Source organism: Plecotus auritus (assembly GCF_963455305.1).
Source record: "Plecotus auritus genome assembly, chromosome: 2".
NCBI lineage: Eukaryota > Metazoa > Chordata > Mammalia > Chiroptera > Vespertilionidae > Plecotus > Plecotus auritus.
In genome coordinates, this window is record NC_137771.1 from 30265105 (window position 1) to 30287606 (window position 22502).

At 44.4% G+C, this 22502-nt stretch overlaps 2 protein-coding genes across 3 annotated transcripts; both read right to left on the reverse strand.

The window, feature by feature from the left end:
- Positions 1-274: 274 nt before the first annotated feature.
- Positions 275-6396, reverse strand: TMEM269 (transmembrane protein 269). The gene is made up of 5 exons (XM_080652951.1): positions 6264-6396; positions 2088-2185; positions 1271-1414; positions 511-714; positions 275-427 (listed from the first exon to the last, which is right to left on the reverse strand). Exons 1-5 carry the CDS (start codon positions 6353-6355, stop codon positions 291-293), a joined length of 675 nt encoding a protein of 224 aa, XP_080509077.1. The 5' UTR covers positions 6356-6396; the 3' UTR covers positions 275-290.
- On the reverse strand, positions 4834-22378 carry LOC308240063 (uncharacterized protein C1orf50). 2 transcript variants are annotated; one of them, XR_013959789.1, is made up of 6 exons: positions 22203-22378; positions 21968-22083; positions 16749-16835; positions 16111-16242; positions 15498-15783; positions 4834-6402 (listed from the first exon to the last, which is right to left on the reverse strand). XR_013959789.1 is itself a non-coding variant. In XM_080652971.1 (5 exons), the coding sequence occupies exons 1-5, from the start codon at positions 22276-22278 to the stop codon at positions 15598-15600; spliced, it is 597 nt and encodes a 198-aa protein (XP_080509097.1). In that variant the 5' UTR covers positions 22279-22378; the 3' UTR covers positions 14943-15597. The 2 variants fall into 2 exon arrangements, 1 of the variants encoding a protein (XP_080509097.1); XM_080652971.1 differs by lacking the exon at positions 4834-6402 and having other exon boundaries at positions 14943-15783.
- Between the last annotated feature and the right edge of the window lie 124 nt (positions 22379-22502).

Genomic DNA, 22502 nt, shown 5'->3' on the forward strand with positions numbered 1-22502 from the left:
AACCTTCGTGGTAATAGAGCTGGAATGCAAACCTGGCCCAAAGTGAGCTTGGAAAAAATTCTGTTCCATCTGACATGAACAACTACTGTCCTGAAGGGATTCAGATCCCTGAATAAAGGGAAAAAAGGGAAGGCTGCTGGCCCTACTGTGGGTTGTTCTGGTTTGAGACACCATGTGTCTACCACAAGCACAACACAGGAACAAGGAAAGATTTAGTGAGGATAAGGCAAGTCTTGGCCCAACAGGCTGGCACAAACCACGCAGAAGCCAGAAGGAGTGGGAAGAGCTCTTTAGTTTCTTAGATGCTCTTGCCTAAGACACTCTGTCTTGCCCCACAGAACATCTGGAAAGAAGATGTAGGAGAGCGACCACATTAGGCAGTAAAAAGCAATTATTGAGAATGGAGAAAAAAGCAGCATGGTGACACCTGGAAGAAAAAAGAAATACAACAGTTTTTATGAAGATTTCTTATGTGTATTTCCTACCCTCTCCTCTCTCATCCCCACTCACCTCCAAGATAAACTACTTTTTTCCAATTCTCAGATTCCAGGATTTCATCATGTGGGTAGTAGCTCTGGTCCATCATGAATAGAATCATAAGTGAGGCCATGCAGGAGAGAATGAATGTGTTGCCTTTGGTCAGAAGGGAGGTGGAGGCCAGAACACAGGAAGCATAGGGGCAGGGTAGACCCTTGTATGTGAAGGAAATGCCTCCTGGGGAAGAAAACATGGGGATTAGCAGCTTCCTGCTGATCTCAAGGTATCTGTATGAAGCAAGCCCCTGTCCCTTTGGGTTTTCCCTACCCCTCACTCCAAACCCCCTTAATCTCAGGGCAGTAGCAGGCTATAAAGCATTTAGCTATTCATGGAGATGGTGCATGGGCTTTGCATTGGATCCCCAAGGTACTAGTAAAGCAGGTGCCTTGGCCCTAGGAAGCCTCTGTAGAAGGGCCCTAGATCTAGGCTGCATCTGCACTCCCTTGCATTGGAATCTTAGGCAATTGCCCTCCAAAGGTCACCTAATGAGAAAAAGGCATAGCTGACCCAAGAACTGAGGGCCCTAACCTCACCCCCCTACCTCACACCCGCACCCCCGACCCCCAGACCAGGGCTCTTCCAGTGCAGCCTACAGCCTTCAAGGGGTCTGGGGCACAGCAGAAGGAAGGAAGAGGGACTTCATAAAAGGAAGGAGAGGAGTCAGTTACTGCACTCAACGGCTCCTCCCCCTCCACGGTTCCCTAGCTCAGCCATAAGGCTGGGTTTCACTCACTAGTTGAATAAAAACACAGGCGGAAAGAAGCAGCTAACACATAGATGATGGCCAGGAACCCATTCAGAGGCCCATCCACGCCTAGAAGCAGGGCTGAGGCCAGGCCAAAGGTGGTGAAGACAGCAAAGTCATTCAGCTCAGCTCCTGCTCCAAAACGCCAAGGTTAGAAGAACTTACACTTATACATCGTGTACATTAGTCCCCTCTGGTGGGGGTGCTGAGATGGTGACAAGCAGGGTCTGAGGTCCCAGAAGGCAACATCTATTCCCCTGGGTGTCTATAGATCAAAGACTGGTCTTCTTCTGGCTCCACCTTAGAATGACCATGTGGCCTTAGGCAAGTCTTTCCTGGCCCAGGTCTTAGTTCCACCCTTTAACATGCAAGAATTGGACTATAATTGAATACAAATTAAGAAACTATGGAACATTTTTTCAAGCAAAATCTGACACAAAAGTACTTTATTGTATTTTTGATCAACTGCTCTGCTTGGAGTAATTTTTCATTTCCCCTCTCTCCCACCATCACAACCACCATTCCCACTCCCAGTTCTTGGATTGGTTCTGAACAGGAATTCAGGGCAGACAAGGAAACTGAAAGCCAGGCTAAGGATAACCAGAGATCAGTAAGTGAGCCAGCAAAGGAGCTAGATCTAGGCTGAGTGGCTCCAGCTCCAACTCTAGGGTTGCTTCTGCTATACTTAAGGGATGTGAATAGGACTGGTGACTGATAAAGGCCTGTCAGTGTTATACCATGAAGGAGCTGACCTGACATGGGAGCTCCTGGGGTCAGGGTTTAGGCGTCTGAGGCCTGGACTCACCTGATTTGGAGCAGATATTGAGATGTCTGGTGATTGTCCTGACTGCCATGTCCATTAGGAAGCTGATCAGAAGCATCCAGGAAGCACAGCTGGATTTCCTAAAGTGTGGACCAGCAGGCCCAAACAGGACAGCTTTCATAGTCTCCACTGGACAACCACTTCACACACCTCCAGTACACTAATACACTTCCTACATTTGCACACATACACACCCCTGCAAGTTCCCCACATTCACATCCTTTCTGATATACACAGATTTATATACCATGCACATGTGCACACATACACACACACACACACACACACACACACACACACACACACTTACATTCCTTCTATACTCTCAATCCACCTTCTTGAAGTGGTGCCCAAACCTCCTAGGTAATCACTAAGGTCCCTTCCAACTCTAAGTTTCAGGTATATTCAATGGCCCAAGGGTCCTAGGTTCTAGCCCAGCCTCTGCAACTATATTACTGTGAATTCTCAGATAAATCACTCCCTCTTTCTCTAGGCCTTTTTGTTCCTCCATCTGTAAAATGAGGGGTTTGTACCAAATGATTTCTTTAACACATATAGGCCTATTCGTATTATCTAGTATTTCTCCTACTGTGAGTTTTGATAGTTTAGATCTTTTAAGGAATTGGTCCATTTCATCTAGGCCAGTGGTCGGCAAACTGCGGCTCACGAGCCACATGCGGCTCTTTGGCCCCTTGAGTGTGGCTCTTCCACAAAATACCACGGCCTAGGCGAGTCTATTTTGAAGAAGTGACGTTAGAAGAAGTTTAAGTTTTAAAAATTTGGCTCTCAAAAGAAATTTCAATCGTTGTACTGTTGATATTTGGCTCTGTTGACTAATGAGTTTGCCGACCACTAATCTAGGCTATCAAATTTGTGGGTATAGAGTTCATGACATTCTTTTATTATACTTTTAATGTTCATGAGATCAGTAGTGATGGCTCCTCTTTCATTTCTGATATTTGTAATTTGTGCCTTATCTTTTTTTCTTGGTTAGCCTAGCTAGAGGCTTATCAATTTGATTGATCTTTTCAAAGAACCAGTTTTTGTTTCATTGATTTTCCCTATTAATTTCTTGTTTTCAATTTCATTGAGTTCTGCTCTGATTTTTATTATTTACTTCCTTCTCTTACTTTAGATTTAATTTGCTCATCTTTTTCTCGTTTCCTACAGTGGAAGCTCAGGTTATTGATTTTAGATCTTCCTTCTTTTCAATTTTTCTAAGACTATTTTTAGAGAAATTTTAGGTTTATAACAAAATGAAAAGGAAAGTGCAGAGTTTTCCATATTCCCCCACCTCTCACATATGCATAGCCTCCCCATTATCAACATCACTCACCAGAATGGTATATTCTGGTTCTTAGTACATACCAAGGATGAACCTACATTGACGCATCATAATCAGCCAAAGTCCATAGTTTACCTTAGGATTCATTCTTGGCGTTGTACATTCCGTGGATTTGGACAAAGGTATAATGACATATACCCATCATTATAATATCATATAAAGTAGTTTCACTGTCCTAAAAATCCTCTGTGCTCTACTGATTCATCTCCTCCCAAGTCCCCTATCCTTTCTGGCAACCACTGATCTTTTTATTCTCTCCATATTTTTTTTCCAGAATATGTAGCCTTTCAGATTGGCTACTTTCATTTAATAACATGCATTTAAGTTTCCTCCATGTTTTCTCATGGCTTGATAATTCATTTCCTTTTTGCTCTGAATATTATTCCATTGTCTGTATGTACCACAGATTTATTTTATCCATTCACCAAGTAAAGGACACCTTGGTTGCTTCCATGTTTTGGCAATTATGAATAAAATACCATAAACATCCAAGTATAGAATTTTGGACATAGTTTTCAATTCATTTGAATAAATACCAAGGAGTGTGATTACTAGGTTATATAGTAAGAGCATGTTAGTTTGTGAGAAACTGCCAAACTATTTTCCAAAGTGGCTGCACTATTTTACATTCCCACCAGCAATGAATGAGAATTCCTTTTGTTCCACATCCTCACCATCATTTGCTATTGTCAGTGTTCTGGACTCTGGCTATTGTAATAGGTATGTAGTGGTATATCACTTGTTTTAATTTACATTTCCCTGATGACATATGCTGTTGCGCATCTTTTTAATTGGGTTATTTTGCTATTGTTGAGTTTTATAATCCCTTATCCAATTTATCTTTTGCAAATGTTTTCTCCCAGTCTGTGGCTTGTCTTCTAATTCTCTTTGTTTCTTCTTCTTCTTCTTCTTCTTTTAAATCCTCACCCGAGGATATGTTTTTATTGATTTTAGAGAGAGGAAGTGAGAGAGAGAGAAAAAAAAATCAATGTGAGAGAGAAACATCAATTGGTTGCCTCCTGTGCCCCAACAGGGGATCGAACCCACAACCTAGGTATGTGCCCTGACTAGGAATCAAACCTGCAATATTTCGGTGTACAGGATGATGCTACAACCAACTGAGCCACCTAGCCAGGCCTGTCTTCTAAATCTCTTGATGTAGTCTGTTTCAGAGCAGATTTCTCTTCTAGTAAATGAATTTAATGCTATAAATTTCTGTCTAAGTAGTGCTTTTACTGCATCTCACAAATTTTGGTAAGTTATATTTTCATTTTCTTAAAAATATTTTTTAATTTCTCTTGAGCTTCTTTTATTCATATATTATTTAAAACTGTGTCTAACCTCCATGTATTTTGAGATTTTCTAGTTATCTTTCTGTTATTTACTTCTAGTTTAATTCCATATGGTCTGAGAGCGTATTTTATATAGTTTCTATTCTTTTAAATTTGTTAAGGTGTGTCTCATAGCCCGGAATGTGGTCTATCATGGTGAGCTTGAGAAGAATATGTATTCTGCTATTGTTGGATGAAGTAGTCTATAAATATCAACTGGATCTCGTTGATTGATAGTGCTGTCAGTTCAACTAAACCCTTACCGATTTTCTGTCTTGCTAGCTCTGTCAATTACTGACAGAAGGGTGTTGAAATATTCAACTATGATAGTAGAGTCATCAATTTCTCCTTGCAGTTGTATCAGTTTTTATCTAATGTATTTTGATGTTGTAAATGACTCCCAAGAGTTCTTTCAGATCCTACATTTGAGGATTCTATGCTTCTGTCCAGCACATGCTCCCGGACCCCTCTGAAAGCAACCACCACAATCTCTGGCAAACCTGCCCTAGGAGGCCATTCCCAAGTCTACACTCTGACTGCAATGCTTGGGTGGCCCCGTAGAAGCAAACAGAAAGCCTGACCCCAGACCTCAGCTGTCCCCAAACAACCTCATCATTTCCTTTGTTTAGACCTATACCTGTGTGTTTAAAGGAACTGAGCCCATGATAATAACATAAAAAACACACTTCCAGAAGATTAGGCTAAATTAAGAAAATAAAGATTTTCTGCTGCAGGTATGCCTCACTTTATGAGACTCCCAAAACCCAGACTTAGAGAATCATAAAATTTTCAAACTGGGAGAGAACTTAAATATCATGCGACATATATCCAGAAAAGACATCCACTGATGATTATAGAGATTCAAACAGATTAGGAGGATGTTATTTGCATTATAAAGGATTTATCTAAAAAGAGCCAATTTGCCAAGGCATTGAAATATGACTCAATTTATAGAAATATCATTTGCTTACAACTTTTTGAGGCCCACATACATGTCTTGGATTTTCCAGAGCAGTGCTAATTTTAAATATTCCACCAGACCATGTGTTCTTATTTAAGAATTTAAAAATTTGAATGGTAGTCTACCTACCCAATAATTGTGTAGCAAGCATGTCAAACTCGCGGCCAGCGGCCAGCCGAGGCATGTGACCTGCCTGCCATGAGTTTGACATGCTTGTTAAAAGCTACCAAAGCAGAATCTCCTGATTTTCTCAAAAAAACATTCTAGACTGCCATATCTGGAAGGAACTATAGAGATCATAGTGCGAGCTCCTTGTTTTAAAGATGGAGAAACTGAGGCTCAGGGATGTGACCTACTAGGTTGATGATAGAACTGAAGCTAGAATCTTGGCCCCTTGACTCCCAACCTGCCACACTTCCTTCTGCCCTTATTTGATCTCCATGCCTCAGTGCCTGGCTCTCTAGATTCCCCACTTCTTTCTTCATGCCCATGGCTGAGATCTTGCTGGGCCCCAGACCTACTTGCTGAGGCTGCAGAAGATGGAGAAGAGCCCCATGATCATGTTGGCCAGCGACAAGACATTGGCAACATCTTTCCAGGAAATTTCATTCATCTGGAGGTAACTCTGGTCTTTGGTCAGGAAGAAACTGGTGCACTAACCTGTGGTCCAGAGAAGAGGGGCAACGGATTCCAAGGTCAGAGTCCCAAAAGAGGCTCCTAAGAACCAGGTAGCTCCTGTTCCCCTAGATTTTCTCCCAGAACTTCACCCTCCAAACACTGTTCCACTGGCTGGAATGAGGCAGACAGTAAGTAGATGGAGGAGACACAGGAGGTAAAGACAAAGGAGTTGAAGCTGAGTGTCTTGGGAAAGCTCAAGAGTGAAGCAAGTGAAGCACAACCATAGTTCCCATGCCTCTCTGACTACATCCCTCACCCCATAGTACAAACCTCCCTCTAGCCATATGTTGACCATCATGGCACCCCATTACCCTGGGTACAAAAGTATGGGCCCTTCCCCGCTTCTGAGGGATGAGCCTTTTGTCACTGAGCTCTTTGTCATAGATGAGATTTTTTCTTTCTTTCTTTCTTTTTTTTAATTACAAAGCTATTTTCAATACTTTGATGAGCCCCACAGGAATAAAAAGCACTGGAAAGGGATTACACACACACCCCAGGAGTGGCCCAAGGGAGAGAGGCTACCTGAGGGGAAGGAAGCACAACAGGGGCCCGCTGCAGACTCAGCCTCCTCTGTCCTGCAGGCCACGCTCACGCCCTCAGAAGGACAGGACTGCAACTGAGTTGCCTCAACCAGAGCAGCAGGCCCAGCTCCAAAAGGGGAAGGAAGAGGTGAGAAACAGACAGAATGAGTGTGTGTAGCACAGACTGTTTCACAAGGCGCTTCTCTTCTGGTCCTAATGACTTCGGGAGACAGTGCTATCATTCTCCCTGTTTAACCCTAATTTTTTTCAATATATTTTTATTGATTTCTGAGAGGAAGGGAGAGATAAAGATAGAAACATCAATGATGAGAGAGAATCATTGATCAACTGCCTCCTGCACCCCCACCCCCACAATGGGGATTGAACCTGCAACCCGGGCATATACTCTGACTGGTAATTGAACTGTGACCCCCCTGGTTCATGGGTCGAGGCTCAACCACTGAGCCACGTTGGCCAGGCAAATCCTTACTCATTTTAGAGGTGAGGAAGCTGAGACTCTGCCTCCACTCAACATATCTGTACAGTCCCAGACCCTTCTGGTCTGGACAAGAGCTAAGAAATCATGGTCCTTTCACATAAACCCTGTCAGCAAGATGTCAGCGGCTGGGAAGGGCTGGACTTGCAGTTTGGGACTGGGAGTTTATCAAGGCAGTGCTGTGGGTTCACTGCTCCCACAGGCCACCCTTTCACCAAGGGGTCAGTGACCACATCACCAAAGCCACTGGGACTCCTCAGACCTTCTCATCCAGGGCCACTCAAAACCTAAGACTGGAAACTATGTGAGCCAGAATTATAGAAGAGGGGAGGGGGCAAAGGACTGGCTGCTCACTCCCTCCCAATGAACCACTCCATCCCGGTCTCTCCTGGGCCTCAAGGCTGACCCCAGCAAACCCAAACACCTCTATGCCAGCCTCGCCCACTGTTGCCTGGAAGAGCAGCATCCCAGCATCTCCGCCTCTCACGGGCAGTCAGCAGGTGCCAATTATTAGACACGCCTCATCTTTACTAGTTCACTGTTTTTAAAAATTAATGCTCGGTTATCTACTATGTTATTTCTTTCATTCACAAAACACTTTCACCTCTGTGGTTTCCATTGGCCCCGTGAGGTCTACCAGGTAAGGATCACTATCCCTACTTGCCAGGTAAGGCAAAGAAGACACAGAGAGGGGAAGAACTTTGCTCAAGGTCACTGACATCCTTTGGAAGTGGCAGACTAATACTTAAGACTTCTGTAAGGTTCCTCTGTATTCTGCTGTCTACCAACCTCAGGACCAAGCGTATTCACTGTAAACTCAGACTGAGCTAGGTGCTGGTGAAAACCCTTGGTCCTTGTCTCCATGGAACTTCTAGGCTATCCAGGAAAATAACTCATGCATGCATATGGAGACTTACTCTGTTCCTGGTGGTACCCCATCTGACAGATGGGGAAATGGAAGTTTCAGGATAGTTAAGCAGCTTATCCCACTAAATGGTGGAACCAGGATTGAATCAGGTCTCCTCTTTCCCAATTCAATGCTATTTAGCATAAAGAACATGTCCCAGGTTAAAAGAATGTGGACCTGAGAGTAAGGGTTGTAGAAATCGAGAGGAAAAAAATAAACAATCTATTCACTCAGCAAACATTTAATCATGAGCAAGATTTGGTGCCCGGTGCTTGCAACACAGAGTCTAAGACCTGGTCTCATTTCTCAAGGAACTCAGTCTAGCAGAAGATTCAACTCTGCACTGGAGTGACCAGGATGCTGAGGCAGCATAGAAGAGGGGAGCAGCATGTCAAGGGGCTTAGAGAAGGTTCCTCAGAGGAGGGGGTCATAAATGAGGCATTGCTCCCTAGCTTCTTGGAAGCCATCAGTGGCTCCCCAATGCCCTCAGGATGGCATAGTATTCCAACTCCTTCATTTGGTATACAAGACTTTCATAATGAGGCCATGCTCAACTCTAAGCCTCTAATCTCTATTGCCTGTTAATCCCTTCTCTGGCCCTTCCTCTGGTCTTGGTTTGGGTGGTGGTCCTCTTTAGGAAGCCTGGCTCCACATACCATCCCAAACCTGTTAGGTGCTCCTCCTCTGTACTGCCACATGTCCTTGTGCACACCATGTCACACTTGGCACTCTGTATTGGCATTGCCTATCTTGTCTTCCTCCTCTACTACAGGAGAAGCAACATGAGTGCAGACCAAGGTTCCCTATGCCCGAACCGAGGCCTGGCAATAGAAGCTGTTCAATGACTGACAAATTAACAGAGTACGTCACACTGGTGCTTCCCTGAGATCCTCTCACTGCACCAAATTGTATCTCTCCCTGCACCAAAGCCTGGTCAGTTTGTCCTCTGAGAAGCCTTCTCAAATGAACTCTCAACAATCCAGCTGCTTTACCACACATGACATCTACCCAACACTTATGATCTTCCATTTACTCATTTAAAAATATATATTTGCTGATGCACATGACACAGGCTGCACCCCCAGGAAGCTCCGAGTCAGGTAGGGGAGGCAGACATGTGTAGGGACAATAAGGCAGCATGGCAAGTGTTCGGTTGGACAAGGGCATATCCAGTTGCTGCAGGTGCAAAGGGAGAGAGAGACTAAGTCTGGGGGAAGGTTTCACTTGACTGGAGGCAAGTCAGCAGGGATGCCCAGGTGTGACCTTGAATTGCAGCCTGTGGATAGGCAATGGTGTTTAGTAAGGAGGGGTTTTGGTCAGATAGGGGTTGGAAATGGAGGGTGGTCTGAAGTAAACGAGCCAGGAGACTGGTGAACAAGCAGAAATGCCTGAGGTTTCCCAGGAAAAGAAAGGAATGGCCAAGCCGGTTCCTCCCTCAGGAAACCCCAGGAGCAACACTGAAGTGAGCAGCTCCAAGTGGAGGGTCCAGCAGGTGTGGGACACAGGACACAGGGCATCGTCACTCTATTTAGAGACACCCTCCCTCCTCCTCCACGCTCCCACCTCACCCCACCCCACCCCTCGGGGCCAACATCCCTCAACAACAGAAAGCCGGCCTCTCTTGAGCTGGTCCCTCCGAACTGGAGACACTGGAGCTCCCCTCCCCGCTGTTCGGAATTCAGTCCAGGCTCCACTTGCCGAGGACCCGCCCATGGGAAAAGGCGCTAGAGATGGCGCTGGGGCTGGGTGCCCGCACTTCGGAACAACTTCCCCCAGGGACCTGGTCACTCACAGCACTTGAGGGACACGCGCTGCTGCTTACGCTCACCTGGGAACAGGACATTCCTAAATGGGGTGGGGGCCGCACTCCTTCCCAGCTTCCTGTGCAGCGGAGGGGGACCAGCCAAGCAAGGGGCAGCGGCACTGGCCCCAAGGCTTAGCCCTGGCTCTTAGCTCATAATCCCTGAGAGTCAGGGGAGGGGCAGCCGGGCTTTAGCTGGCCAAAGGGAGGCCTCAATTTGCTGGGGAGCCCTAGGTCTTGTAGTACGGCTTGGAGGGATCTGATGGGAGGGGACTACTTTCAGTCATGGCGAGTGTGGGAAGGCTTGGCAAGTGAGGAGAACAGAATGCATGGTGAATTGGAGGTGGACTGGAAGGGAGTTGGGAGGTAAGCCTGTAAAGGGACAGATGCTGGGGTCCAGACTTAGAAGGTCCCTAGGATGTAAGGTTCGTGTGGACAAGGCTTGCACTGTGCGGTGCACTGGTGTATCTTTGTGCCCGTAAGAACGTTTAGGCATATAGCAAGTCTCCACCCCCCCACCCCCATATTTGTTGGATAGACAAGCTGAGTAATTTACACCCAGTCCTGAAAATAGTAAATATATATATCTTTATTGATTCCAGAGAGGAAGGGAGAGGGATAGAAATATCAATGATGAGAATCATTGATTGGCTGCCTCCTGCACGCCCCCTACTGGGGATTGAGCCCAAGGGTCCACAGGCTGATGCTCTATCCACTGAGCAACCAGCTAGGGCAGTTACGTTTTAAGTAGGAAAGTGACACGGTCAGGTTGGTTTATAAAGATTATTCTGGCAGCCAGTGTGGAGGAAGGCTGTGTAACACTGCATGAGAGATGAGCTGCGGGCAGGGTCAGCAACTGAAGGGAATGGGATGTAGCCAGACTAGGAGCCAAGGTGAGATGGAATCCCAAGAGTGTGGGAGAGAAATGAGAGGGAGAAGGTAAGAGCCTCTCTAAAGTGTTTAGATTTGGCCACTTGGATGAAGAGTGTGCTACAGAAAGAATTTGTTAATATTGGGTAGGACCCCAGGCACCAGTTCTAACACCTGCCTCACATTCTCCCACCTACCCTGCCACTAAAAGTTAGAGAGGATATGCAAAGAGCAGGGGCGGGGTTAGGAGCTCAAGTGACACTGCCTCTCCTAGCAACCTGGAGGGGAAAGAAACAGTACAGGATCTAGAGTGTGTCCTGAGTGGCTACTAGCCACAGGGCACTGTGCTCAATGTTTTACAGACAGTATCATCATTTATTAGATTTTTCTCAAATGCCCAAGATATTAGCATTCCCGTTCTCCAGAAGAGGAAATAGGGAATTCATTGATTTTATTAAAGGTTACACCATTAATAATTCGTGAAGCTGAGACCTGAACACAGTCTGACATGAAAGTCAGACCTAAGGTGTCTGAGAAACTGAAAGAAAGAACCCGGATGGAGGCAACTAAAGGTGTGCTGCAAGTTCAAGCCAAGGGCCAGATTGACTTGTGTTTCTCTTAATTTGTCCATGCCATGTGGTCCATTAAGGTGGTAAATTAAAAACTGTAGCATAATGGTTATAATACTGGCTTTAACTTTTAACCAAGTTATATTCCGGCACTAACATATTCTAGTTTGTAAAATGGGATTATATTAGCACAGAGTAAAAGCTCTATTATTATTATTACATGAGCATGCATTGGTTAGCTGAAACTTCCCCAAGGCTTCCTTCAGAAGAGGGAGAAAAGCAGGAGTAGCTAAGAAAGCCCCTCTTCTCCATCTTCCAGAAGTTTCTAGCTTCTTCCCATTCTGGATCTCACAGGAAGTGAAGAACAAGAATAGTAAGGTTAGCCGAAACCGGTTTGGCTCAGTGCCGAAACCGGTTTGGCTCAGTGGAAAGAGCGTCGGCCTGCGGACTGAAGGTTCCCAGGTTCGATTCCGGTCAAGGGCATGTACCTTGGTTGCGGGCACATCTCCAGTGGGAGGTGTGCAGGAGGCAGCTGATCGATGTTTCTCTCTCATCGATGTTTCTAGCTCTCTATCCCTCTCCCTTCCTCTCTGTAAAATATCAATAAAATATATTTAAAAATAAATAAATAAATAAATAAAGAATAGTAAGGTTAGACAATCTACCCTTGTGATAATATGGTAGCCACTAGCCATATCTGGCTCTTCAGCACTTAAAATATGACTAGTCCAAATAGAGAAATGCTGTATGTGCAAAATACACACCAGAGTTTGAATATTGTTTTAAAAAATTAAAATAACTAATATTTTTAGTATTATCTATTGAAATGTTAATATTTTGCATATACTGGGTTAGTACAATGTATTATTAAAGTTAATTTCATCTGTTTCTCTGTTTTTTTAATATAGCTACCAAAAATTTTAAAACCACACATGTGGCTCATATTGTATTTCTTCTAGCTACATTGACTGAGATCCTTTGCAGGATATAAATAAATGCAGAGCTCCAGAAGTCCACCTATTCATCCGTTCATTATTAGAGTGTTTATTATGTGCCAGGCACTATTTTAGGTGCTAGGGATATAGCAGTAAACAAAGCAGACGCCATTTCTGTCCTATTGGGAAAGGCAACCAATAAGGTCTGGTCATGAGAAGGGCTATGGAAACAAAGCAGTCAGAGTGATTTTGACATGAGAGTTGGTATTTCTGATAGGGTCATCTGTGAAGTAGTATTTGAGCAGGACCTAAATGATGAGAAGATGCAAATCATGCCAAGATCTTGGGGGATATTCCAGGCAGATGGAACAGCAAATGTAAAGGGTCTGAAGCAGGAACAAGCTTGGTGTGTTAGGATGGGAATGTCAGCAGGAACATGGTGAATACTGACAGTGGCAAATCACATAACACCTTGGTAAAAAGTTTGGATTTTATTCTAAGTGTAATGAGAAATTGTTGGGTTATTCTTATATAGAGGTGTTGTGACCTGCTTTATAATTTTTAATGATGATGCTGACAGTCTCTGTGGAAACAGAATGGTGAGAATAGAGGTGGGGAGACAAGGATACTGCATTAGTGTATGCTAGAAATGTTGGTGTTGTGGACTAAGAGGGTAGTGGTGCAAGTGGTCTGAAGCAGTCAGATTTGGGATGTATTTTAAAGACAGAGCTAAGATGACTTGCTGATTGGTGTGGGAAGAACAAATGAAATCAAGGATGACATAGGTTTTTGGCCTTGACAACAGTGTGAGATAGGTGCTGATGGAAATATGCAGAGAAAACTGGTGATGAAACAGGTTTTTGGATAGAACTCAAGACTTCCATTTTGGACATGGTTAAGTTTGTAATGATCTATCTAATAAAGAGGTAATATGGAAATTAGGCCAGGACTCTGTAACAGGTCACGACTAGACAGGAGGAGGTTGCGCAAGCAGGTGAGGCCCGGAGCCGAGACCGAGACAGAGGCAGGGGGCCTGCCTGAGCTGGCACGGCAGCTTTGGTGGCCCCTGAGCGGACACAGGCAGGGGGGCCGGGGGACACTGTGAGCCAGGCGCAGGCCCCGGCCCCCCACGGGGTGCCTCCTCGTGCGATTTCAATCGAGCGCTGGGTCTCTAGTGTCAAAAAAGGCTCTTGCGTAAACAGTCTGTGTGAAACTTGAGGGAGAGATCGGGCTGGACCTGCATGTCAGTCAGCAGCATATGGTGGTATTTAAAGTCAAGGGGATGGATTAGAGAGAAAGTCAACAGGGCCAAGGGCTTGGCCCAGAGCAGTTAAAAATGTGCCAGGACACTGAAAAGGTGCAATTGGTGAAGTAGGAGAAAAGCAGATAGATGGTAATTCCAAACCAAATGAAGGAAAAAAACCTTTCAAGCAGGGAGTGGACAACTGAATCAAATGCTGCTTAAGACTACAAAGGCCTAATTGCTCCAGGCACTTAGGAGCTCCGTCCTCCCAAGCTCCAACTCCTTAATAAACACTATCTTGTGAAGGGGAGCGGTGCTCCATTGCTATGAGTTGTGTGACTTTAGGTAAGATCAAGCTGATCTTTGCAGAATGGATTGGAGAGGGGATAGAAGAAAGTTGCCATTTTGCAGAGACCCATGTAGCAAGGATCTAAGGGCAGACTCTGTGAGTTGAGAGGCTGACCCTCCCAAAATCTGGCCATTGTGCTTCCTCAGATTTTCCAGTCACTCTAGCAAAGCAGAATGAGCAGAGAGGGCAAGTCAAACCTCACCCATAGCACAGAAATACCAGAATCACACACTCTAGTGCAGCCAAGCCAAGCTGTTTATCATCCTCCATTACACAACATTCTTCTTCCCTGATGAATTTGTTATTATTACTAGTAACCCATCGCGTAATATCGTGCGCAGTAGGCCGCCCACCGCTTCCACAGGAGCCGGCGGGAACCACAGCATGCCACCGGGAGCCACGCTGCTTCCACGGGAGTGGTGCGGCTTCCGCAGGAGGCGTAAGCGAGCTGCCGGCGCCCACGGGAGCCGGGAGGAAGCCGTGCCGCTTCTGCGAGAGCCGGGAGGGACCCGCGCTGCTTCCGCGGGAGGTGGGCCCACCGTCTCCTCTCCGGGCCTGTGTTTGGCTGCGGAGGCTGCGGGCCGGCCCCCTGTCCCTATCCGTGTCTGTGTCCACTCCGGCTCCGGCCTGAACCGGGCGCAGCGACGAAGCAAGCATTCTGCCAGGCCACTCACACTGCCCGCTCTCAGTGGCCGCTCTTCCCCGCCCCCAGGACTGGGGGACTCTGGCGGGGCTGAGAGGACTGGGCGCCACCATATTGTGGCTATGGGCACTGACATCTTTGTGACAGAGTGACGGTTAATTTGCATATTACCCTTTTATTAGATAGGATTATTTAAAATATATTTTTATTGATCTCAGAGAGGGAGAGGGACAGATAGAAACATCAATGATGAGAATCATCGACCCGCTGCCACCTGCATGTCCCACGCTGGGGATCAAGCCCGTAACCCAGGTATGTGCCTTGACCAAGAATCAAACCATGACCTCCTGGTTCATAGGGGACACTCAACCAATGAGCAATGCCGGCCAAGCTCCCTGATGAATTTGAAGCTCCACTGCACCAACTGTTAAAGTAGCCTAAACCCAATCTTAAAGACTAGTTAACCTTAAAAATTAAAACCAGTCCCCTATGGAAATCCTTGCCAACCATTTATGGGAAGAAAAAACTCTTCTTTCTGTAATGCTCTGACTTAGGAGAATAGAGGGAGACAAAGGAGAAAGAAAGTACACTAGCCAGTATGATGAAACTGATTGGTTGGGTATTTGACCCAGAGAGGATCCCAAAAAAGACCAAGGTGATTCATTACCATCCCAACTAAAACTAATAATGACAGCATTACAATCACACAGGGTCTCCTTCCAAGAAGTTCATGATTCACTTACACATCCTCAATTCTCCTGCCACCTCCCATCAAGGCAGAGAATGGGGGCAACAAGGAGGTGACAGGTCCTTTCCGTGAGAGCTGTTTGTCAGAGTCCATTTTCAGTGAGTCAGTCCCTGGAAGTTGAGGTCAGGCGTTGGAGGCAGGGCCATTGGCTGGCTTAGCAACTTGTCCACTATGCTGATTTTAGCATCTTGCTTCTCAATGTCCTCAAAAGGAGTCCAGGACAAGTCATGCTGTAGCTTGTAGGCACCAATGAAGTCATGTGGACAACTCATTCCCCATTCCTAGAGAAGGCAAAGGAGTCAGTTCTGAGTAGGATAAAGACATTTCCTAATTATGCCACAGATTTCTTTTTTGGCTTTTCACTTCAGACCAGTCAGAATCATCCTGGAAAGCCTAACATTACCCATTACGGATTCCTCCCTTTGCAGACATAATGGCTGTGAAATAATTTAAGCACATGTATGTTTTTTAGAATCATATTGGGGCTCACACAACCTCCCATTTTCTGGGAAACCATTTACCAACCCCTATGCCTACATTTTCACACACATGCCAAGAATTTCTCAAAGACTAGGAGTAAACTTTTGTGCAAAAATAAATGTTCTTACCTTTGGAGAAATAATAGAAAAATACTGCTGACCACTCTCCCGTTGATAAAGGTAGTAAATGTTGCCAGGTTTTTTCACTATATTACAAGCTATATGGTGCAAGTCAGCATCTCTGCGAGCATCTTCTAATACCTAAGAACCACAGAGAGGTAACAAATTAGGTATTGGAGGTAACAGGCACTCATATTCAGTGATCATCCCAATTAAAATCTAGAAACTGTTTAATATTTATGATCTTGCTTCCTCCCCCATAGCAAAAAGTCACTGCTGGGATCAGATGATTCTGCAGAGATAAAAATTAGACTATAATTTTACTGTGCTGTAAAAATTCCTTTAGAAGAAATATATTTCAAAATGTTAAGCATTAGTGGCTTTGAGTGTTTATATTTCTTTCCTACTTTTCTGTAGTAAGTACATTGCTTTTATAACTGAAAACATATTTTCCCTTCAAAATGCTTTATCTCACTGAACTTTCTCCTATTGAAAAAACTTAGCTTATACTTAACCTCTTGGACTTTTTTTATTTTGCTCAATACCTCTATATTTCTAGAAGGTACTGAAGACAAGCTACATGATTGTAAGTCAATCCTATGAACTAAATGAGGAAAATGAAGTCCTGCCTAAAAGCCATGACTCACCTTCCTGGCTTGTTCTTGCAAATGCTGGATTTGCTCAGCTATCACTGTTAGCTTGTTAGTGGCATTTGCCCGGACGAATTCATCAGCCTAAAGGGGAGAGAAACTGAACTGTGGGTCGAGAAAGGATCAACTTGTGATGTTCTTATTTAGATCCCATTTATGAAGAGTTGCATCAACATCTTCACTTATGCCTAAAATATTTTCCCCAACCTCACCATTCCCCCACGAATTCTCATTCATCTCAAAGCCCAGTTCAAATAGCACTGCTAATGAGAAGCCAGCCCTGACATGACCCCACACCACACAATTAAGTGCTCTTTTCTACTTCCCACAGCTTTCTACCCTTTTCACTCTGTTCTAATCACACTGGACTTCTTTGGTCTACCAACATACCCTGATTTCTCTCGCTACCAAATATACTGATTATGTATATCTGATTCCATCTAATACATCCCTCCACCCCATTAACCCCGCTTATTCCTTAGCCTCCATTTATTTTCTCATGTTTAAACATTTCTGAAATCAGGGCTGGGTTTTCAATGAAAATCTAAAGACATGTATGATAGCGCTCTTATCACCTGTTATATAAGAATCTAGCTATATACAGAGAGTATCTGTTCATCTGATCAATACCTCAATTGAACTTATATTTACATTCATAATTGTTATTTAAAATGTCTATGGTGTAGACCTGAAACAAAGTTATAATGTACACATAAGACTGCCTGTCATGTGCTAGAAAATGTGTGAAAGCAAGGGAAATTGCTTAAAATAAATAAAATAAACTTGAAAGCTAGGAGAGATGGTGTGACTAATTAATGTATTGGGATTATCACTCAGGCATCAAAATCTGTCAAAAACTTTCAAGAAAAGCTGATTAATTTCCAGTGGCATACAATTAAGCTAAGAAAAAGAAATTAGGAGGCTAAACTTGAATCTGAACTAAAGAATAACAACAGAATTTGCTGGTTAGTTTAGAGAGCTTAAGGTAAAAGTCAGGTATCAGTCAGTGTTATGAGTGAACAGAAACAATTGAGGTAGTTGAGTCAATCATTTATCTGTTCCACTACTGTGTGTGAAACACCGTGCTAAGCATTAACAAACATGAGAGAGAGGTCCCTACCTTTGTCAAGATTACACCATCTCTCCTAGCTTTCAAATCTAATGCAATTGTCCTTTAGAATATAAAACAAGTTGCATATGTAATTTTAAATTGTCTTATAGCTGTGTTAAAAGTAACTAAACTTAATTCTAATAACATTTTATTTAGCCAATATATCAAAAGCTTATCATTTCAACATGGAATTAATATTTAAAAAATTGTTAATAAGCCTGGCTGGCATGGCTCAGTTGTTGAACGTCGTTGACCTACGGACCAGAAAGTCACGGTTTGATTCCCGGTCAGGGCACATGCCTGGGTTAAGGGCTCAATCCCCAGTGTGGGGCATGCAGGAGGCAGCTGATCAATGATTCTCATCATTGATGTTTCTATCTCTCCCTCCCTCTCTGAAATAAATATATATTTTAAAAATAATAAAATAAAAATTGTTAGTAAGATATTTTACATTTCATATTAAGTTTATATTTTATACTCACAGCACCTATCAATTTTGGATGCTAAATTTTCATTGGAAATACTTGATCTATAGTTGGACTTCATAAAGTTTATAGCTGAGTTGATTCACATACTCAAATTGTTCCAAATATACTTACGGGTAATAGTTTCCAATAACTATCAGGTTTTTTAATTAAGTTAATTAAAATTATATAAAATTTAAAATTTAGTTTCTCGGTTGCACTAACCATAAATTCCAAGTCCTCAACAGCCATTATATAGCTAGTAGCTACCATATTATACAGCAAAGCCCTGTAGTGAGTAATACAGACACCAAAAAGAAAATTAAAGGTAATATTACACGTACTTAGAATAATGATGCACTGTTATGAAGGAAACAGCCATAATCCTGTGATAGAATCGGATCAAAGAAAACAAATGAAATAACTGGTCTAATAACAGGGAGCAGTGAGGACTGCAGGAATTGGAACCCATGTGTAGAGGCACTCATTAATAATTTAGATAGTAGGATATAGCCTTCTACAGACAAAAGGCCTCACTCAGGATGTGACATTGTCTTGGATCTGAATGAAAGGGCCAGGCATGCAAAAAACCGGCTAAGCTTCCAGGCATTTCTGAAGCCAGTGCAGCTGAAGAGTAGTTAGTGGGGGTGGGAATGGGGAGGGTGAAAAAAAGGGCAGGGACCAGATCATGGACCAAGACAAAAGAATTTTCATTTTGTTCCAAGGACAATGAGGTACCTTATGGCCAATGACAGAGTAGCTGGTTTCTAGAACTAAAGTAGTTCATTTTTCTTAAGGTGGTGGCAGCAAATCTGTTCCTTGTAAACATAAGAGCCTAATTAAAACAGAAATGAGAGTATCCATAATTACTAAGCACAAACTCTGGCCCCAATCATTCTGAGGCCCTTTACATATATTATGATTTAATTCTCATAACGCCTTATGAAGTTGGATATGATAACTTCACTTTCTCATTTTAGGAATTAGACTCAGAAAGGTGAAACAACCTGTCCGAGGTTTCACAGCTAATAAATAGCAGTTGAAGATTTGAACACAGATCAGTCTGATTACAAATTTCAGCGCTTTGCCCTAGCTGGTTTGGCGGTGGATAGAGCGTCAGCCTGCGGACTGAAGGGTTCAGGTTCGATTCTGGTCAAGGGCACATGCCAGGGTTGCGGGCTTGATTCCCCGTAGGGGACATGCAGGAGGCAGCCTATCAATGATTCTCTCTCATCATTGATGTTTCAATCTCTCTCTCCCTCTCCCTTCCTCTCTGAAATCAATAAAAAATATATTAAATAAGTCTCGTAAAAAAAAAATTTCAGAGCTTTCTACACACATATTAATACTTAAAAGGCACGTCAGAGGTCAGTCATACTGGAAAGTACATTTCAGTACACAGGCAGTAAATATTCTTGATTCAATTTGTTTGTCTCTAGTGTTTTTGTTTCAGCTTCTCAAACAATGAGGCACCACAATAATGTATCCTCTATATCTCACTAGACTATAGGCTGAAGAACAAAAACTAGATCCCTTCTTTCTTTGTTTCAGGACATTGTAATAAACATGATGGTTACTCAGTAACCCATGAAAATGTTTGCCTAAAAGTTGGCCCTGGAAGCCTCCCTCCCAATAAGGGTGATCTGATTAAACAGACACATGACATTCTTCTAATCCAGAAAAGTTATACTTTGCTCCCTACCTGTCTAGAAAAGAGAAGGCACAAAGTTTGAATCAAAGGAGCTTTCCTAAACATTTGAATATTTCTTAATTTAAAAAAATTAAAAACCCTGAAGTACAGAGATGTATATGGTGAGGGAATTTGAGCACATTATTATACAAAAACCTTTGAATATAATCAAGGCCAAATGTATATTATAAGCTTTAATAGAGGCCCAGTGCACGAAATTCATGCACTGGGGGAGGGGAGGTCCCTCAACCCAGCCTGCACCCTCTCACAGTCCGGGAGCCCTCGGGGGATGTCCAACAATTGGACATCCTTAGTACTGCCTCGGAGGCAGGAGAGGCTCCTGCCACCACTGCACTCACCAGCCGTGAGCCCAGCATTTGGCTGAGCGGTGCACGTCATAGCGACCTGCCGCTCCCCTGTTCAGTCTATTTGCATATTAACCTTTTATTATATAGGATTATTGTTATTATTTTTATTAATCCTCACCAGAGGATATTTTTCCCATTGACTTTTAGAGGGGGAAAGAAAGAGAAGGAAGAGAGAGAAAGAAACATCGATGTGAGAGACACATTGATTGGTTGCCTCCCATGCGTGCCCCCACCTACTGGAGAATGGTGCCCTTGACAGGGAATGGAACCGGGATCCTTTGGTGAGTGGCCTGATGCTCTACTACTGAGCCACACCAGCCATGGCTATTATTTGTTTAATCCTCACTTGAGGATATGTTGTTGTTGTTTTAATATATTTTTATTGATTTCAGAGAGGAAAGGAAAGAGAGAAATATCAATGATGATAAAAAGAAAGAAACATCGATGAGAGAGAATCATTGATCAGCTGCCTCCTGCATGCTCCCTACTGAGAATCAAGCCCACAACTCAGGCATGTGCCCTTGACCGGAATCGAACCCGAGACTCTTCAGTCCGCAGGCTGGAGCTCTATCCACTGAGCAAAACCAGCTAGGACTTGAGGATATGGGGGGGGGGGAGAGAGAGAGAGAGAGAGAGACAGAGAGAGAGAGAGAGAGAGAGAGAGAGAGAGAGAGAGAGAGGGAAACATCGATGTGACAAATATTTGTCTCCCATCTGCCCCTGGACCAGAGGTCAAATCCACAACCTTTGGTGTAGGAGACCACTCTCCAACCAACTGAGCCACCGGGCCAGGGCACTATCATAAGCTTTAAAGCAGCAGGAACCAGTACAAATTGAAGAAGGTTCTATAAGTCTTGGTAAGAGATTAGATGGAATTGGGTTTTTCAGAGCTTTGGATCTAGGAGCTCTCCTAGTCTAAACTCTGCATCTTATAAGGAAGCTGAGGTCCATAGAAAAGTAATTTGCCTCAAGTCATAGCACAAGTTAATATCAAAAGTGGGATTAAAACTCATGTGTGTAAATTCCAGTGCTTTTTCCGTTATGTCACATTTCCTCCTTATTTTACTCTTTTAGCAATGTCTACGCACTGGGCTTGTAGGACAGAGGCCAACTTAAGAGTCGTTGCCCTTCTAGATGTTAAGTTCTAAAAGCTCTCAGGTCACAGATAAAAGATCTTATGGGGAAACAGTTTTAAGTGAACTATGCATCGCTGCAGGACCTGCATTACAGTGTTCTTGAAACTTCCCAGGAAACTTATCAAGTGTCAAATGAGAAGAACAACTTCTGTCCTGCCTACCTCACAGGGTTGTCCTAAGGCCCAAAAGAAATCATGAATACTGACAGTGCTGTGCAAACCTTCCCACCAAGGGAGATTATGGGCACGCAAGCTGCAACTGAAGGAGCCTTTGGTCTCAGATCAAGTTCGAGACCAGACTCGCAATGACAATCAGGTTTTCTTGTGTGTAAAATGGAGACAAGAACACTGCCACCCCACACTAAGTGGTGGTGGGGTCCGAGTCGTAAGACGCAGGACCAACAGTGAAGGAACATGGTTATTGACGTCCCCGGCCGCGCCTCCTCACCTTCTGTACTTGCTCTGCGAGCGCCACGAGGTCTAAGGGGTCCCCGGCCCGGTGGGTGAGGTAGGGGTTCACCAGGGCCAGGCCGGCGGGGTTCGGGGTGAGCTCCACCAGGGCTCCTGCGACACACACCCGGGAACACAGGCCGTGAGCGCCCGCCCTCGGCCTCCCGCGAAGCCCGGCAGACTAGCTGCCCCGTGAGGGCCTCTCTTCCCCTTCTGATTCCCGCCCTGCATACCTCCCCGATCGGACGCCGAAGGAACTTGGCTTTCAGGGACTCCCTCAGTCCGCCCGGGCGTCCCTGCGTCCTCCATGGCAGCAGCTAACCTTCGCTACCACCAGTGGCCCGCCGCGGAAGAGTGTATGCGCACACAAACCCGTGGGCGGAGCTTCCTTGGTCCCTGGCCAATGGTGTCAGAGATATGGAGCTCGGAGGCGGGACTCCGAGTGACGCATAGGGTTCCGCTGAGGGGTGGAGCCCTGCAAGCCTTCTGTACTTGGTGCGCCCAGTCTGGGGGCGGGGCTTCAGTCGGGGCGG

Coding starts and splice junctions, on each gene's coding strand:
- TMEM269 (XM_080652951.1), bottom strand. CDS start 6,355: ATGAATGAAATTTCCTGGAAAGATGTTGCCAATGTCTTGTCGCTGGCC. Junction 2,186..6,263: donor ATCTTCTGCAGCCTCAGCAA/GTAGGTCTGGGG, acceptor TCCACACTTTAG/GAAATCCAGCTGTGCTTCCT. Junction 428..510: donor AAAAGTAGTTTATCTTGGAG/GTGAGTGGGGAT, acceptor TTTTTCTTCCAG/GTGTCACCATGCTGCTTTTT.
- LOC308240063 (XM_080652971.1), bottom strand. CDS start 22,278: ATGGAGGACGCAGGGACGCCCGGGCGGACTGAGGGAGTCCCTGAAAGC. Junction 16,836..21,967: donor TCGCAGAGCAAGTACAGAAG/GTGAGGAGGCGC, acceptor TCTCCCCTTTAG/GCTGATGAATTCGTCCGGGC. Junction 15,784..16,110: donor TTTCTATTATTTCTCCAAAG/GTAAGAACATTT, acceptor TGCCTTCTCTAG/GAATGGGGAATGAGTTGTCC.